The sequence below is a fragment of the Stegodyphus dumicola genome, chromosome X1 (genome assembly GCF_044657685.1).
Source record: "Stegodyphus dumicola isolate Sdum_Otavi_A_Nest chromosome X1, ASM4465768v1".
In the NCBI taxonomy this organism is placed as follows: domain Eukaryota; kingdom Metazoa; phylum Arthropoda; class Arachnida; order Araneae; family Eresidae; genus Stegodyphus; species Stegodyphus dumicola.
In genome coordinates, this window is record NC_140780.1 from 15,500,799 (window position 1) to 15,519,289 (window position 18,491).

An 18,491-nucleotide genomic window follows, 5' to 3' on the forward strand; every position below is an offset into this window, starting at 1 on the left:
TTCTGAATTTATAATTAATGATATTGCTGCAAGAAGCAAAGAGTCACTTTTACTATTATATATCACAGCATCTAAAACGGGCAAAAACACTTCTACAGCTTTGGCACCTGTTAGCCATGACAGTAATTTGTTCATTATACTTTACATACAAGTTTCTGAGTGATTTCTTAAACTAAGTAATTCTGCATTTAAAATTCCACAAAATAATCTAAAAAATTTCGCACATATGACATAACGTAGGACTTTCACCCCCTAGCATAAGACCCATTCAAAAAGGAAATTTTATGCAAAGTGCATGAAAAATAGATGAATAAAAACTACCAAAACTGCATGACAAAATTTATTAATCAAGTTGCTCAACTAGACAAGTTTTGACACTTTTGAGTTCTGCACATCTTCATATTATGTAAAATGACTTAAAAATGCAACATTTTAAACATGTAAACAGGTCAACTTCAGTAGTGTAAATTTTGAAATTAAAAACATTGGCCTGCCCATCAGGAGTATCAAACTCTTAATAATCACAATAACTTAAAACAAAGAGCATGCATTTTTATAGTCAGTCAGGGCATACACAGAAATATTAACAAATCTAATATAAAATAATATAATACAAAAGCTGCACATAAAATATAAACTCATGGAATGGGCAAGAGTTTTCAATGTTTGATGTTTTGTAGCACCTTAAAGATATATATACTGTCATATAAATGGATTACACTTGCCAGTGCGTATGTCTATGCCATTTCCAAATAACTAAAGCATATTTCTATTTCAAAATGAAGAAATATTCAATTTTTCCAGTCCCCCATAATGCTATGGTTGATGAAATTAAAACATGAAGTTTGTGATTTTTAAACATTCACTTCGAACAAATGAATAAATTTTGCACATCATAAAATTATGAACACAATCTATGTTTTATATCACATTTACACCATCAGGTTTTACTCTGAAGTCTTTGCAATTTGTTTATAAAAAAATTGTTAATATGTATCTATAGTGTATTAAATATCAATATATTAGCAAATGGTGCTTGAACAGGTTACTACGAAACTCCAAACTTGAATGATAATCAAAGGATGAAAACTATATTTCATATAACACTAAAATTATTTTAAAATATCTTTTACTATTGTCTTTGAAAATTTTCTCTAAAAACACAACACAGAACAATAATGAAAGACTTTTGTGGCTTTCTAAAACTGTGATTAATACTGAAAAAAAATATTGCTCGTAATAGCGTATTTCATTAACAAAAGCTTTTAAATCAAATTTTCTAGCATAAATGTAAAAACAAGATGCAAAAAATAAAAAAAAAACATTGAGGAAACATGACTTCCATGACAAATATAATAAATGCAACAGCACACACATACCCAGGCTAAACAGTTTCCCCCCCTTTGTGTGTTTTAAAATTTACACAGTCGTTTGTCATGGCTTCAAAAACACTTTCATATCTCTAAACTTGATTAGAGAATTTAGGACCAACATCTGTGGGCCTATTATTCGTTCATATTTTTTTCAGCAACATATTAAGGCAAGGCTATCTAAATTAACAGCATAGATAGCCTATTAAAATTTGTCACTAATCAGAAAGTCATCTTTTGAGCTTTAATCAGGAAATGAAAGAAGCATACACTCTGAACACGTACTGTTGCCAAGCTTACTTTAATGCAAGCTACTTAATGCAGAAAGCATTTTATGATTGGCACAAACAGCTGTCTGAATAGGCAAGAAACACGGGAACAGTGGTATAACTGCCTGTCATCTTGTATACACAAATAAAGGAGGCACGTAACGAGCAAGACTTCAAGGAGAAAGTATTTTGCTCGCAACACCAGTTCATACACCGTTGCCCCTGAATTTTCTCTTGCATACTCGTGATGCTGGTCAACTCATTCTTAATTTGTTATCACCCGTAAGTGAACGGACCAGCTGCAAAGGAAGGTTAGATAAACTGATTCAGGACTGAATCAGCTTCATGCATGAATGCTTCCATCAGTTTTTGAACAATAGCTGGCGACACCACCACACTGTTTTTGAGCGACGTACTTAGGACTGTGCATTTATTCTACATTCTGCTCTCTGCGTGGAATTGGAAACGGGCAGTCGCAATAGGAAGCAAGAACAGGACTGACAGGAGAGGTGACAGATCACACCCATGAGTCGCCAGCTGGCATACCATCTGGTTGTTCATTGGAGAGAAGCTGTACTGGGATATCTGAATGGCGTCCTTTCTTTTTTTCTCTGTTTACCTGAGCATAGACAGGTTCTGTTGGGGATCGGGCTTGCTGCTGTTATTTCACAAGATACAAAAGAAAACAGATTATATATTAAATATTTCTACAAAAAATAACTGATTTTCAATAATAATTATATAAAATTACAATTAAACTTTCACAATACAACATTCAAAATTATTCACATTATTTTGCTAACTTATTTATTTCGATGCTAACCCATAACTAGCTTTTTTTTTAAGCAAATTAAGTGCAGCCATTTTTGAACTTTAGCCCCCTAACAATTTCAGCAGGATAGACTAAAATTTCATATTACATCTGCATGCCTCTAAAAATCTGCTTTTATGTAAAAGTATATTAACATTTAATAACATCAGCTATTGTGATTAGAAAAGTATTAGATGTAAAGTATTGCAAGATGCCTACTGCTAATACTAGTAGACGATTTAAGCTTTAACAGTAGGTGTTTAGAGGCTTTTGTCCATCTGCTGATGAAGCTCTGTTCTTCTGCACAGATCTCCCTCCTGTTTCAATATATTTATAAGGCTTTGCTAATTCTCTCAGGTGCTTCTGTGCACAAACAGTATTGCCATGCCTTAACAAAATGCGAGGTTAGCATAAATTTTTCTGATAAACAAGCTTCTCCTTTTCCTAGCCATAATAGTTCCACTGGAACCAATGTTCCAGTTAGGTATGCAGAACAAAAATTTCTGTTTGTTATAAATACAAGCAAAGTATAAATAAATAGATAAATTGGTTTTTATATATATTTTTACTATTATTAAGCCTCCATTGAAAGTAAGGAAGTTTTACTACCTACAAGTGGGTGGTAAGTATAAAAAGGTTGACTATCTCCGATTTTGATGGTTTACTAATAATAATATAATAAAAGCTACTAAATATTTAAAAAGGAAGGATAAAAAGTTGAGGGCTAAGTTCACATATTCCCTCTATTACACAAGCATCAAGAAAAAGGCACATTAGATTAAGTTTTACATTAAAACGAGTTTCTTTTAGAAAAAAATTGTTCACAAAAAATGAAGGATGGGAAAACACTAAGCTCAAATGCAATTTGATGACTAGTTACATCATTATTCTACACCATCTTATTCAATTATTTTTGTTATAAAGGTTAGATATTAAAGCTATTACAATTTTATTATGGGGTTGGGGGGGGAAGGATTCTGACATGGTTTTCTCCATTCCAAAGAGAATTGAGGAAAAGAGCAAGAAATTGCTATTTTAACATTCAGTGCATTTTCTAAAAAAATGCACACTACTTGGGAAGGCATCTTATTCCAAGCTGCTTGTTTTAACTTTCACAGTCAAAGTTGTTACTGCTGCAAATCCATGACCAAATTTTAAGAATATAACATCAGAAATGCAGAAACTATACATGCTTGGTCAAAGAAGCTGTCACTGAAATGGGCTGAACAACCAAAAGAAAAAAAAAAAGGGCTTTCTAATGCTCCCTTCTCCCTCACTTTGTTTACATATGTCTGAAATAGAAATTGTCAAATTATAAACATATTTTTCTTACACATGTTTTATGTACTTCGAAATTATGGAGCTATTTGTAATTTTTCTAAGTCTGAAATACAGCGAAGCCTCTTTACAAATTTAATTTATTCCTGAAGGCAACTTGCAAACTGAAACAATTTTTCTCATAGCAATTTATCTAAAATGGAGGAAATTCATTCCTTAACCATAGCTGATTGTTTTTAAATTTTATAACAGTATTTTGTGCATACCCAAAGTTAATAGAAAGCAAAAATCATAAAGGATAAATAGCAAAGTCCAAAATCCGGACCTCCAAACCATCAGCCCCCCCCCAATAAAAACCATGGCACTAAAAATCTAGGAATGGAAAAAATAATATTAACAAAAAGCAGGTGTGATATAAATGCAACATTTCTGTTGTCTGAGATTCCTGCATGCCACTTGTAAAAACACCTGCTTGCTAGGAGTAACTAAGCATATTGACTAACACTGTAGTAGGGAAAGGACTAGCACTGCACAATTTTGCTATCCTGTGCAATCTTAATGGGTCCTGAATTCTGCTGCCTCCTGTCTCTTTGAAATTCTGAAAATTTTGTCATTCCTGACTTTCGCTGCTCCAAAATTCTCCTGCTAGCTCTGTTGGGAGGCTAGCATGATCTAACAATCTCCTACCTGATGATCTAAACAATAAAGAAAATCACAATGTTGCCATATCTACATATCTTACTAAATTTAATTTAATGACTGTACTAATAAAAGAAAAATTATTAAGCAGATGGCAGCATCTTCTACCTTAAGTGTGTCTCTAAGTGCCAATTTACTCTGCTTGACACTCACTGCACCTCTGTTTTATTCAAAAACTAGCACTGTGAGTGAAAATGCCTTTGCTGTAGCTTGCTACTACTTTATGACGGTGGATAATTACATTAATTACATTAAAAAAACTTTATGCTTTACCCTATTTTGTGGGCCAGAAAATACAGGTCCAGATTTTACAAACACCGCAAGTAAGAACTAAGGGTTTGCCAAGAGAGAGAGCATTATTATCCAACATAAAAAAATTTCAGTCTCTGCCTGCACCCAACATGGCCAATGCATTTTGTTCAGGTTTTACAAACATAGACATTCACAAATGCAGTGTGATCTTTTTCATTATTATCAGTTCTTTTTGTTGGAACTTCCTGCTTGTTCGCACACTTCTATTATAAGTAATACAAATTTCGTAAGTGACGAAGCTTCTAATGTCACCATTAAATGACAGCTAAAGAGAAGCACCTACTCTGATATAAACCTCAATTTTTTATAATTTTTTAAAACAACATACTTAAAAGACCAGTTAAGAGAGACATTTCTTGCAAGATCAAATAAAAATTTCACATCTTTGAGGTAAAGAATCAAATATCAGATCTTTAAATTAATAACTTTTCTTTCTTTATCACACAGTTATGCTAGAAAAAAAGGAAGACAATAAGTATTAAATTCAATATATAAAAAATTTGCTTTTTATAAAAGTAGTAAGTAAAATTTGGCAGTGAAAAGAAATGCAATCAAAATAAGCAAAGGCTATCATGCAACAATGCAGAACAGACATGCATTTGAAAAGTGAAAAAGTATTAGTTCAACCATTACCATTTTAACGAAAAGCTCCAAGGAAGGAAAAGTTAGTACCCATGAGGGGGCTAAAATAGGACATACATTTAGTAAGAACAAAGATTTCCATTAAATAATGACAGGGAATAAAAAGAATTACATACACTGGTGTGCAAAAATTAAGGACGAAGTCGAAAAATTAGCATATTAGCCGAACGAAGAGGCAGAGCGGACAGAAAGACCAATCAGGAGACGTAATGGGGGAGTGTCTGAGTAGTATAAAGCATGTTTTTGGTGTAAGATCAGTATTTCTGGCAAACAGATTGAACGCTGTATAGCAGTTAAAAATCACACCGAGTTGCTGCCTCAGCGAGAAATGTCGAATAATCAATCTGTTAGACGACATCTGGATGCTTTTACCCGAGGTCGAATCATTGGGAAGTTGGAGGAAGGCCGCAGTGTGGCTGCAGAGTTCGGAATTGCTCACAGCATCATTTCACGACTTTGAAGACAATTTCAAACAACAGGAACAGCTATCCGGGGGTTTATTAGTGGTCGTCCACGAGGAACCGCACCCGCAGATGACCGGTATATTGCCTTACAGGCCAGAAGAAACAGGCGGCAGACAGCGGGAGAAATCGCTAGAGACGCGACACAGGCGACCGATATCGCATTTTACCGCGGCCAGAAGACTGCACGGTGGTGGTCTGTTTGCATGACGCCCTGTACGGTGTGTACCTCTAACGCCTGCCCATCGGAGAAGGCGTTCTCTGTGGTGCCGGGAACACCAGAATTGGAGAGACAATGAATGGGGACGAGTACTCTTTACAGATGAGAGCAGATTCAGTCTGAGTAGCAATTCTCATCGCATACTCATCTGGAGAGAGCGGGGAAGCCGCAATCATCCCTCGAACATCATTGAAAGGGACAGGTATGGAGGTGGTGGTGTTCTCGTTTGGGGAGGCATCATGCTTGGTAGTTGCACAGACTTTCACATCTTCGACGCAGGTTCAGTCAACGGGACCTGTTATTGTAATGAGATTCTTCCATATGTGCGTCTTTTTAGAGGTGTTATGGGTCCGCAGTTCCTTTTCATAGACGAGAATGCACCATGTCATCGCACAGTAGCTGCCGAACAGCTCTTAGAGAGTGAGAATATTGAACGTATGGATTGGCCGGCACGATCTCCGGATCTCAGTCCAATCGAGCATGTATGGGATTTTCTAGGCAGACACTTGGCAGCTCGTACCTTACCACCAGTAATGATTCTGGAGCTTCGATTGGCGCTGCAAGACGAATGGGCAGCAATGCCTCAACAACTCCTTGACACCCTCATTCTCAGCATGGGCAGACGCTGTGAAACCTGCTTAGCAGTCAGGGGAGATCATATCCTCTATTAAAGACCGGATGTTTCTTGCTGGACACCCATCACAGGGATGTTTCGGCCTTCAGTCGCATTGCGCTCCATGCTACTTTTTTAATAAAGCTTCTTTTTATCCCTCTGATTTCTCTTTTAGTAAGTGTTGCTTACATTACTCATGTCCTTACGTATTGGGGATCTTACGGTATTAAATGTGTTGATTTATTTGGAAAGCTTTTGTACAAAGTTATGTTGAAAAAACCGTCTTGTCCTTAATTTTTGCACACCAGTGTATTTCAAAACAAGAACATTTATTTGTAAAAACAGTCATTTCTGAAAATTGAGATAAAACTGAAAGCACCACTGATTGTTGAAAATATCTACTTTTTAATAAACATAACTTCTTTCAGTTTGAACCATTTCTGTATCAATATGTTTCTGTTTTATCATCACTTTGGCAGATAACTTGTAAGTGCTTTTACTCAAAAATAATTTGTATTCAAGGATTAGAAGGCTAGCCTTAATTGGATTAAAGCAATTTAATTTTAATCAGATAATATGTATCATCACAGCAAAAAAAAAGTTGTAACTGAGGGTTAATCGATGCAATTAATTTTTCTTTTTATCAAACAGATAAGCAAGTTTATTGTTGCAAAAGAGCAATTTGTCATTAAAAAAAGAAATGGAAGTTTTTTAAATGCAGAGTTAAAATTTTTTTAATAAATATGAAACACTTCATTTTACAAATAGTATTTAAAATTTCTAGGCAATTTTGAAACTTGTGTACATGTGCCCTTTCAACAATAAACAAGGGTTAATATATATGGAAATTTCTTTGAATAACTTGCTTTATTTCAACTAAAATGGCATTTCGAAGCAATTGAAATATAAAACGTGTCACAAAATAAGACTGCTTATACATTTTTCGTTCCATTAAAAATGACATTTACTCACTCAGAAATGTATTACTTTTGTCAAAAATCTTTAATACTGAACACAGGGTTTGTACACATTTCTGCACATGGAAATTAAGTACATTTAAGGACCATTAATGAAAAAAATTAAGGACCTATGAGAAAATGGATAAATTCAATTAAAAATATTATCTATGCCTGAATTTCACTTTTGTAATACCATCCTAAAAGTAAAATAGATCCCTCAGTAGTATGCATTATTACAAAACATGAATTAACATAATTAAGTTTGAGAATAAAATAAACTTTAAGCAATTTATCAAGTAGCATTATATATTTTACACTTATAATAGTTGGATATATTTGAAAGAAGATAAGTGACATTTATGTTTTACTAACAGTTAGCTTTATGTTGATTTTTTTTATGACTCATTTTATCACATACTTGGTCATTCTAGAGGTTTACTAAATAGGTAGATTTTATGTCAAACGGCATATGTTAAAATGAGAAGTAATATGCATGATTCATAACCAAAAGACTCAATGTTGTCACCGCTGCTGCTTGTCTAGAGAGAGAGACCTGCTGATTAGAACAAACCTGAAAGGCCTGATCCAGTTACGGTTGACAAGTGTTGAAAGTTAGTCAAGCTCTGTTTCATGCAGTTTGTGTCATAGCTTCATGTCGAGTTTCAGGGGTTGTAAGGTTTCATTAAGCCATTAAAGCACTAGAGGTGATAAGTTGTTTTGTATTATTAGTAGATGCAAAGAATATAAGTTTTACTTGAATTTTTACATTTTTGTATTTTATCTTGTGACCATAGCGAGTATTAATGAAAGACAATAACTCACTTTAATATGTAGAGATACTTTTTAAAGGCAAGCAGTTAGTTATAAATAACTAAATTAGTTTGATAACCTTAGTCATTATGTATTTACATGACCACTATTAATTTTATTTTTTAACAATATTTGTTAAAAAAAGCTCCATTAAAATAAATAAGATATGATGGTATACTCAAGTATCCCATCATTATTTATATTAAAAATAGAAACAAATTATAACTCATGAACCCATTCAAAAGATAATCACATATATGTCAGCGAATTGCCAAAAATATTCCTCCAAAATGCTAATTCACACTCAAAATGGCAGTCGTAAAAATAGACAGAAATTTCAGATTATTAAAATTAAGGACCTTTTGCCGATTTTAAATTTAAAAAGCAAAAATCAATTCCGAAAAATCTAAGGACTTTTAAGGACTGTACAAACCTTGTAAACATAATATTGAAACAATATTTAAAACTCAAATATAGTCAAAACAATTTTAACCAACCACATTAAGAGCTGCCTTTGCTCTCGTAAGGTGCTGATGTTGTAGAGGTTGGCCATACCGTGATGGTGTTGCAAAAATCCTTTTATTCTTCTGTCATGTATTAAATAACTTTTCTGATATCATCAATTTTCTTTACGTTAATGACATTCATCCCAGACAATGCTGGTGCAGAGAGAAGAACTATTTCTACCTCCAGTCTCTATGTTTACAAAAAGACAGCTTGATAAGAGAACAATAGGTTGCAACAACAATGAGAAGTTTCACCTGCAACGCTCGCACTATGCCTCGTGCTGTGTTAAGAGGAGAAAAAGCTCACAGGCTGGACATGTACCCTTTCAACAACACACATTATCCTCAACAACTCACCATGCATGACAAATAAATGAGCCTATATTTGTAGAATGGGAAAATGAATGGGTGTAGAATGAGAAAATGTTAAAACCCCAATATCGAGAAAATATGGACATGTGTCCTTTCAACAAAAATCAATTGTCAACTGAAATTTTGTGTTCTCAGCAATCTCTCACTTTCTAGTAGTGAAATTTTCTCGATTCAGAACCATACTACAGATTCTGCCGTTTATTAATTGATTGATTAGTGGGACATTGTCATTTGAATGGAAATACTTCTGTCATATCATCTTCATTTATTATGTCTCCACATTTCTTCAGGGGCCCACCAGCGGCCGAGCGGTAAAGTCGCTGAACACTGGTAGTTTGGTCCGAGGTTCGAATCCCGCAAATGGGCTGGCTGCATGGGCGTTTTCGTGGTTTTCCCCATGTGTAACGTGTATACGAGCCAGTTTCCCTTAGAAAGTCCTCCACGAAGGCATCCCTCCCCTTAGGCAGATAGCCCTCGAGGCTTTGCCATAATCTCACACACACACCACATTTCTTCACAAAGTCCCCTAACTGCGAAATTTAATTTTTTGGGACATCCAAAAACATTCAGATTCATGGCTATAAAGCTTAGCATCCACTATACACTACTAGCCATTTCGGTCTTAATAAAATAAATTCTCACATATATTTAAGACAGCACTTCGCCCAGTTTTTTTAATTGCAAACAACTTCTCGTTATAAGAACAGTTTATGGATGGCACACACACACCACATCCCAATCATCACCCATGGTGGAAACCAAAAGCGTGGCAGATGTATAATAAAAAAGTATCCATGTATGTAGTAAACACGTAATGAAAGATTTTGTTACTTCAAGTGAAAAAGTTTGGAAGCTAGTTATCTAGTAAGCCTAAGAAATACAAAAACTGGGCAGGTTCACACTATTGGAGAAAACATTATATTGCCAGAAGCTAATATGGTTTTAACATTTATTCAACGAAAAAGCAGTTAATGAACTTGATAAAAAGTGAGTGATTTCAAAAGTTTTCTAACTGAAAATAATTTGAAAAATAAAATAAAATAAAATAATAATAATAATAATAATAATAAAAACCAGCATCCAACATTAAAAATTATTGTTTTTCACTAATAAATAATTTCAATGTGTATTTTCGCGGGGGTTGTGAAAAAGAAAACTGGATTAGAAATCCATTTTGTTTAAATGAACCTGAAATGTCACCAGGTGAAGGAAAGGAACAATTGATAGTAATTTCATGTGATAAAACTCTAACTGAAGATTTCACAAATAACACACTTGGTAAACTTTTGGCTGAACCTGGGGGGGGAGAAGCATTCCAAATAAAACTATTAAATTTTTATTGCCTTTTTGCACAATCTTTGTGCGAGCAAGGATTTTCTTCCATGTTGTATTTGAAAAATAAATACAGACAAAATTAAAGGTGGATCATAATTTACAATTAAAACAAAACTAAGTGAAAAAAAGACCAAACATAAAGATGCTTTAAACAGACCCAAATTTCACACTCTTACTTGGAATTTGAAACTAGTTGTTATGCTGGCATGCAGCTATTATAAAAAAGCTATTTCCAGCTCCTTAGAGAGCTCCCGAAGGGCATGACGAAAGAATTCAAGTATTATAACTTAAACTTTGATAATTAAAATAGTAATATAATTTTTTTTATGTAAGCATATTTATGCTATCTTGCTTTGTTCAAGGTCAACAGCCACTCAGATTTTTAGCCAAATAATCCATTTTTATTTTCACAAGTAGTCTTTTAGCTATAAAGGCCTAACAAAATTTGCCATAAGTGATGTTTTTAAAGGGAGTACTAGAAATGGATGTTGTATTTAACAGGAAATAAAAATAAGTTCCTATAAAACGATAATAGTATATCATTAATTCTTTTAGAGTGATCGATTTATTAGTATACAGTATATTTAATACAAATAGCCAATAGTTTGTGCAAATGGCAAAATATATTTTTTTTAATGTTTCTATTGAGAAAATGAAAAATAATCATTGTAAAGCGTAGTGGTGGTACTAAAGTTTTTAAATTTTTGTTTAGATGGTATGCGTTAGTCAAAACCACTGAGAACCACTGATCCACATCATTAAAAAAAAATTTTTTTTTTTGTTACATACATATTAATGTTACAAATGAACATTGGCTTGCAATAAAATCTAAAATTATAAAAAAAGTTTTCTTGTCAGACACATAAATGAAATACCAGACAGTTATAAAAACATTTCAAAGGCAAGAGAACTTCAGATAAACAATTATGAAATTCTTCTCACTGTAACTGCAGTCTTTAGAAATGGCACAAGTATATTATTATGAGTTAGCTTTCCACAATAATACAACTAGAACTTTTGAAATATTAAAACACATAACACTGATCAAATTAATATCTACTTAAAAAGAACTGGGAGTTGTTTCATTATACAGTATGCAATAATGATTGCTTTTGATAAACATAAGCTTTGAAATAGTTTTTACAAACAACTCCATACAAAATGCTCAAATTTCTCTATAACTGCAATTATAATTCAACTATATTATATGACAATTACAGCTATAAAGTAATAAGGGAAATTGAGGATGTTTATGCAAAAAGAAAATTGAGGATGCTCATGTAAAAGATCACAGAGAAAATCATCAAACCCCAATTTTTTTTTGAAATATGTGCCTATAATTTAGTTTTCAAATATATTTTACTCAGATTATGTACAATCTTTATGCACAGTTAATAAAAATATGAAAACACTGCAAATTTCTTACCATCCCTGGAGGAAAGACTCCCATATGAGACCTATGAACTTGAGAAGGGGGAGGAGGTTCAGTACTATGGCTCAGCTCACTCAGTGGAAGCTCTTCAGACTAAATAAATATGAAATCTCATTATGGTACACAAATTACAAGTGACCAATGATCAGGTAACACATCTTTAAAAATAATTTACATCACATGATTTTTAAAATAAAAATTAAAATACACTCACCCTGCTGTATGGAAGAGAAGCTGGAAGAATAAAGAGAAAGTAATATCAGAAACAAACATTCTATTGAATTTAGATAACTAAAATATTTCAGTTTTTCAACTTTACATTTTATTTTTGTATTAACATAAAATTTTTATAAGCTCATTTCATACAATGATTTCAAAAATTGAATTTCAGCATGTAAAATGTGTAGAGAAATAGAAAACAGTTTCTGCAAATTACAAAATATATTATAAACCGGAAATTAAGAAGCATTTTACCACAACAGAATTTGACAGTACATGTTGAAGAAGAAAAATTTAAACACACCAGCAGTAGAATTGAGCTCAGTCCCATGTGGTAATGTACGGTCTTCATATTTAGTCCCACCCTGGGTACTGACAGGGCGATTTAGAGTACTATTTGCTCCAGTAGGAGAAGAAAGAGAATTTCGTACTGCCATAGATTTTGGTATGAAGTGAGATTCCTTCCACCCTGCTTTTTTGTACGCTTCACGAAGTTCTTGATGCTGCCACATGTTAAATAATAACTGGAAAAAAAAATTTGATGACTGAAACAATAAAGTTGACAATATTAATAAAACTTTATTTAAAAGAATACATTCCCTCCAGTCCATTTATATAATTTGAAAACTACCATTTCCTCTACATCAGAAAAAAGCAGCAAACAATGTATTAATTTTATTTGCATGAACTACTTTAATCTATAATATGTAAAAGATTAGCAGAAAGTGCTCACCACATTCTTCAAATTATACACTTTTTAACTCATCAATATGCAAAAAGATTGCTTCCCCACAAATTTTTTTCATCAATTTTCATTTTATTTAACTCATAGAAAAGAACACTAAACTTTTGTTAAGTCACCAGTTGCCCTGGTATAATAGAATCTCTAAATTTCCATAATTCAAGTTTCCAGCAACAACAGTTTATTGAACTAGGTTCTTTGTTTTTGGGGGAAGTAAAGGCAGAGACTGTTTCACATTTTCGAATCATATGTCACCCACAAAAGTCAATAAAAAGTTGTGTAATACAATAAAAGAATTTTCTGTTGCATAACTATAGTATTCTGGTTTTCGTATACTTAATACAGCAGCAAAAAATATTCTTACTTCATGGTTTGAGTCATAGCAAGAAGTATTTGATTTACTAAGCATGAGTTGTTGCAGATCTATTTTATTCAAACTCACTGAATCAACTGATCATCAAAAGTAAAATCTAAGAGAAATACACACAACTGTGAACAACAAATATTTTTCTGCCTGGAGCAGCTCTGGAACAGAAACTGAGGACAAATGAACAATTTAGAATGGAAATTAATGTCTTCACATAGAACCAATTTTCGATTCAGTGCAACTATGGCCCAAACATTATCTATGGTTTAGTTATTTGAATATGATAAAGCACATCAGGGCTATCTGTCTACAGGGAGGGATGCCTTTGTTGAGGACTTTCTGAGGGAAAGTGGATTTTATTGACATGCTAGCCACTAAAACCAGTCAGGCAGTTTGCCTGGGCCTTTAAGCCCAAGTATTTAAGTATTCAGCGATCTTAATCCATTATAAGGTAATAAATAGAACAGTACATGGGCTATAACATCAAACTAAACTATCATATAATGGAGGATGAGCAAAAGCACAAAGCCCACAGTAAATATGTAGAAAAATGACGCACTGAATTGCTACTTACACATGAAACCAAAGTTTACACTTGAATAAGTTAAAATTTTGAATTCTTGAATATGAGTTAACATGGTTAAGTTATAAACTATTTTGTCATCACACCGCAGTACTGAATGTGTACTATAAGATACTTATTCTATATCAGTTAACACAAAACATGTTCCTCAGCAGCCACAGCTTAGACAGGGTTCGTAGCCACATTTTAGCTAAAAAATTAAGCACTTTTCAAAACAAAAAAAGCACTTGTCTAATTACATTACACATAACCTTAAAAGAAAAATTATGACTTGTAACTTAAAATATGACAAATTCAGTATTTATTAAGAGAGAATGAGCATTACTCAAACCATTGAAAACAATTGCATTCTTTTTTTTTTTTTTAAATTGCAAATAACAGTTCAATTTACAGAACTAGTTTAGAATGAGAGAAAAAAAAACTAAGCAGAACTAAATTATTTTACAAGATTTAATGATGAAATTTCAGTTTAAAATAGAGAAAATAACTAATAATAAGCCATATTTATTATATTCGCTTAACACAAAAATAGATTTTCCCACTCATATATTTAAATAAATTAACTCTAATCAAAATTCTGAACATTTTCTAAATTTTCATTGTATAACAGTTTTCCCTTAACAGATATTGCAAACAAAGTAATTTAAGTAAAAATAAGTTCAAAAAAGGAACATTTCGGAAATTAGAAGACAGGAAATTGCTTCATGCAGTCATCCTTTAACAGTAAAAGCTTAACTAACCGGCTTACTTGGAAATTGCCGAATATTTGAAAATTTTGGATAGTCGAGCGTAACTGGTAAAAGTGGAATAGGGTAGATTGTAGCCGTTCTTTAGATTTTTCAGCTAAATAATGCTTTTGACATTTCGATACGTACATCACACAAAGTTATTAATACATCTTGGCGTGCTTTTCTTGTCACTATATCCAATGGCCGAGCGAGTCTCCAGTAAGTCATCAGTATTTTTTTAATTAGCATAATTACTTAACGTCATTGAATGTCTAATGCACTTTGAATATTTTATGTGCGTCACAGTTTTAGAATGATTTGTGAAAGCCTTGAATCCTTCCCCACCATACTTCAGCAGTTACAAAAAACACAATATCCTTGTCCAGCAACATTTATTTTCTTGCACCATGTGCCGATGGTATCCCCATTACCATCTCTCCGTTCAATCCAATTCCACCTAAATGCATTCCGGACACCTTCTTCTAATTGTATAATATCACTATTTATATCGAGAAATTTCATAGTGAAATTCTCTTGCATACATAAATAAAAAAATATTTCAATAAACAAAACGAAAAATTTACACGTGCATCAATAAATGAAATGAAAATTTTACACAGCGGAGGAAAAAAAGTTGAGAAGCGATCAATGACAAATAGCTAATACGGTGAAAAATCCCCCTTCTCTACTTATTGGCGCCACAACAGGAGAGATAAGACCTTTGAACCCAGAATCACGTGATCGCACATCTAGTCGAACAAAGTCTCTCCCTTTTTTTTTCTGCTGTGCCTACTTGCCGAAAAGAATCCAGAAGAGAATGTCCGAGAACCGGGGGAATGAGTCATAACTCGCAATAAGGAAAGAACAAAAAAGAAGTTCCCCCCCTTTTCACGCATTATCACTGCCTTTGGAGAAAGAAAGGAAAAGTTTTCACCACACTCACTGACCTTGCGTTTTCTGCTTTTAAAGCAAACAAAATTACCCAGATCAAAATAAATAATTCATTATTATTCCTACTTCCTTTTGAATGACGATCCCCGGAATTTCCGGGTATCAAAGTTCAAAATCCCCGGAATTCCAGGGTTTCCTCGGAGCACAAACACCCCTGGCTATAGCATGGCTATATTTTTGGGGGGCTTGGGAAATATCAATCGAAAAACAGAATTCACGTGGTCAGCATACATACATGAATATCGTGTCCCACCCTGTGTAATAAAAGCTCTGTAGTTATAATACAAATGGCCTCACCTTGTTTAATTGCAACTTGTAGTTGTCACTAGTTCTGTGAGAGACTGAAAAGTCATAAATTGCACAACACAGCATAGTTTTCTGAAAAATTTCAAGAACATTTATCAAGGCCACTATTCACTGAACCTCTGCATTTTTGAAAAATTTTTACCTCTTTCATAATCATGGAGAGTACATTTACCCCAACGATTTTTAATAAAAACATACAAAAAGCAGCTTTAACAAGCACATACTAAAACCTAACATAGTTTATATAACATCCACGTCACATCGGCATAACCTTCAGAATTTAAGTGATATATCAATTCATGGCATGAGTGTAATCATAAGACACTGACCTTTTCTTTTTGCTCATTAGCACACAACAGTCATGTGATTAAAACTTTGCATCTTTCAATGCAAGTTTTGTCAAATATGCATTTCCACAGCAGAGAGTAGAGATCAATAATATTAAGTATCTCTATAATATGAAAACAAAGGGTAAAAAAATGGAACATATATGATTTTATTAGAACACTTGATTCAAAAAACTTTTCATATAAGGTAAACATGTTTTCACTGAACATTTTATGTTTACTTTAAATTCTTTACACCTAAAGCCCAAGTTCTAAATTATACAAAAAAAGATAAATTAACTGTGTCTTTGAATACACCCTTATTCTGAAAGTTAAGATGATAGTTGATATATCTTCCAATATCACATAATTTAGTACCTGAGAGGCAAATTTGACAACTCTGGGAGAATATGTGCCTTTCTGCTGAGTAATTTGGTTAAGTCGTTCTACACCACCAAACTGTAAGAATGAACGTGCAAAGTCACTTTGCTTTGCCACAACTTCATTCAGAGTTGCCAGAACTGCAGCAATTGTATCATCTGATGTACCAGCATCATGTTGAGGACTGCCATTTGGAAGTTTTAGAACTAGATCTTTCATGGCATAATTTCCTAAAATAAAGTATAAGAAGGTAAAACAATATATAATGTATATATAAACATTCATATATTTAATTATTTAAGAACTAGGAAGGTCTGATTTTACTGATCAAGTTTCAATGCAAGAAACTTTTGCGCAATAAATATTAATACATAGTACACATAAAACCGCAACATAGGACTTTAAAAGTGAAACCAGATTCAAAATTAGATTCCCTACATATCTTACCAATCAGATCTTTATTCCTTGGATCTACAGCTAAATTCCTTAAAGCTGTAGCAACTGCGCAAACTACTCTATCCACCTGCATTCTCAGAAGTTCAACAAAAACTGGTAATCCCTTATCTTTCCTCACAGAAGCTCTAATATCAATGCTAGGCTGGAAATATTAAGATAACATTTAAAGCACAGAAAGCATACACAGTAAAACATTTATAACAAATTTCCATTTTTATTCCTAAATTTATCACAGATATTCACAGTAAAAATTGCTCAAATAAGCATTCATTTTTTAAATAACAATGGTTTAATATTAAAAGAAGCAGAAAAGTTATTCTCAGCATAATAGCAATATATAGTACACTTAGATGTTTAAAAATGCAGCAAATATCTACAACTGAATTAAACTGCACCAGAAACTCAATCATTCGAGTAACTGAGATTGAAACTTTGACTAATTGAAAACTTGGTTACCAGAAACTAAATTTTAAAATATACCAATTTTTTCTTCCGCAAAGTTTTCTGAAATTGTTTATTTGGAATTTTAAAGAATAAATGTGCGAGTTCTGAAATTTGCATTTAGAAATTCTTTTATCAGTAAAATTTATTTCCTTCAATTAAGCGAATAATCCATACAAGATATTTTGTGACAAAAATTTTCAAGAAAAAACTGAAATAAACTAACTACATCAAAATTTATGCAATTTTTGAAATTTGTCAAATTTCTTCATGCATTTTTATTAAAAAGATTTTTCTTCTCTGTAACAGTCCTTCACCTGTTTGCCATATGTGACTACGGTATCTTTCTATCAGTAAAAAATCCATAGGAGAAACACAAAAAATTATCAACTTATATTTACTTAATGCTTGGAACATGGTCAATATTCACATAGTTCATTTCCATTTCATCCATATTCTCAAAACCACTCTCATTGCTGCAATTTCTACTTTTTTCCAGATTAATGGTGCAAATTTATCACTCAAAATTCTGAAAACTTGGTTTGCTGTTTTCGATATTTATCCATTCTGAAATTCCGTCTCCAGTGGTGTGTTCACATCCTTTTATCCTTTCAAACATGCATACAAACTAATAGCTGGTGTCGCCTTGATATTTAATACATGTAAACTATACCTTTATCATAAAATATAACAGGAAAGTTATTAAATGGCTCATCACTGATAAAAGAATTCACAAACATTACTGATTCTCATTATACTCTTTCTGAATGTTATTACATTATCCCAATGATTCAAGGCTTTGTTAATAGAGACCTCAGTTGATAGAGGTTTTAGTGTATTTGATATAATTCAATGGAGGGTTACCATGACAAAATAATGAACAGTTACTTGCCTTAGGGAAC

The 18,491-nt window shown here is 32.9% G+C and overlaps 1 protein-coding gene across 11 annotated transcripts in view; it reads right to left on the minus strand.

Annotated features, from left to right (window-relative positions):
* Positions 1–327: 327 nt before the first annotated feature.
* p120ctn (adherens junction protein p120) overlaps positions 328–18,491 on the minus strand; it is a 443,159-nt gene continuing 424,995 nt past the window's right edge. For 10 of the 11 annotated variants that reach the window (XM_085808405.1, XM_085808404.1, XM_085808403.1 and 7 more), the window contains 6 exons: positions 17,140–17,290; positions 16,690–16,922; positions 12,613–12,832; positions 12,304–12,323; positions 12,084–12,182; positions 328–2,297 (listed from right to left, as the gene is read on the minus strand). In XM_085808405.1, the coding sequence (XP_085664531.1) occupies positions 2,157–2,297; positions 12,084–12,182; positions 12,304–12,323; positions 12,613–12,832; positions 16,690–16,922; positions 17,140–17,290 (864 nt within the window). In that variant the 3' untranslated portion in view covers positions 328–2,156. Of the gene's footprint in view, positions 2,298–5,372; positions 5,423–12,083; positions 12,183–12,303; positions 12,324–12,612; positions 12,833–16,689; positions 16,923–17,139; positions 17,291–18,491 lie in introns of all 11 variants that reach the window. The other variant, XM_085808409.1, reaches the window with a different exon arrangement.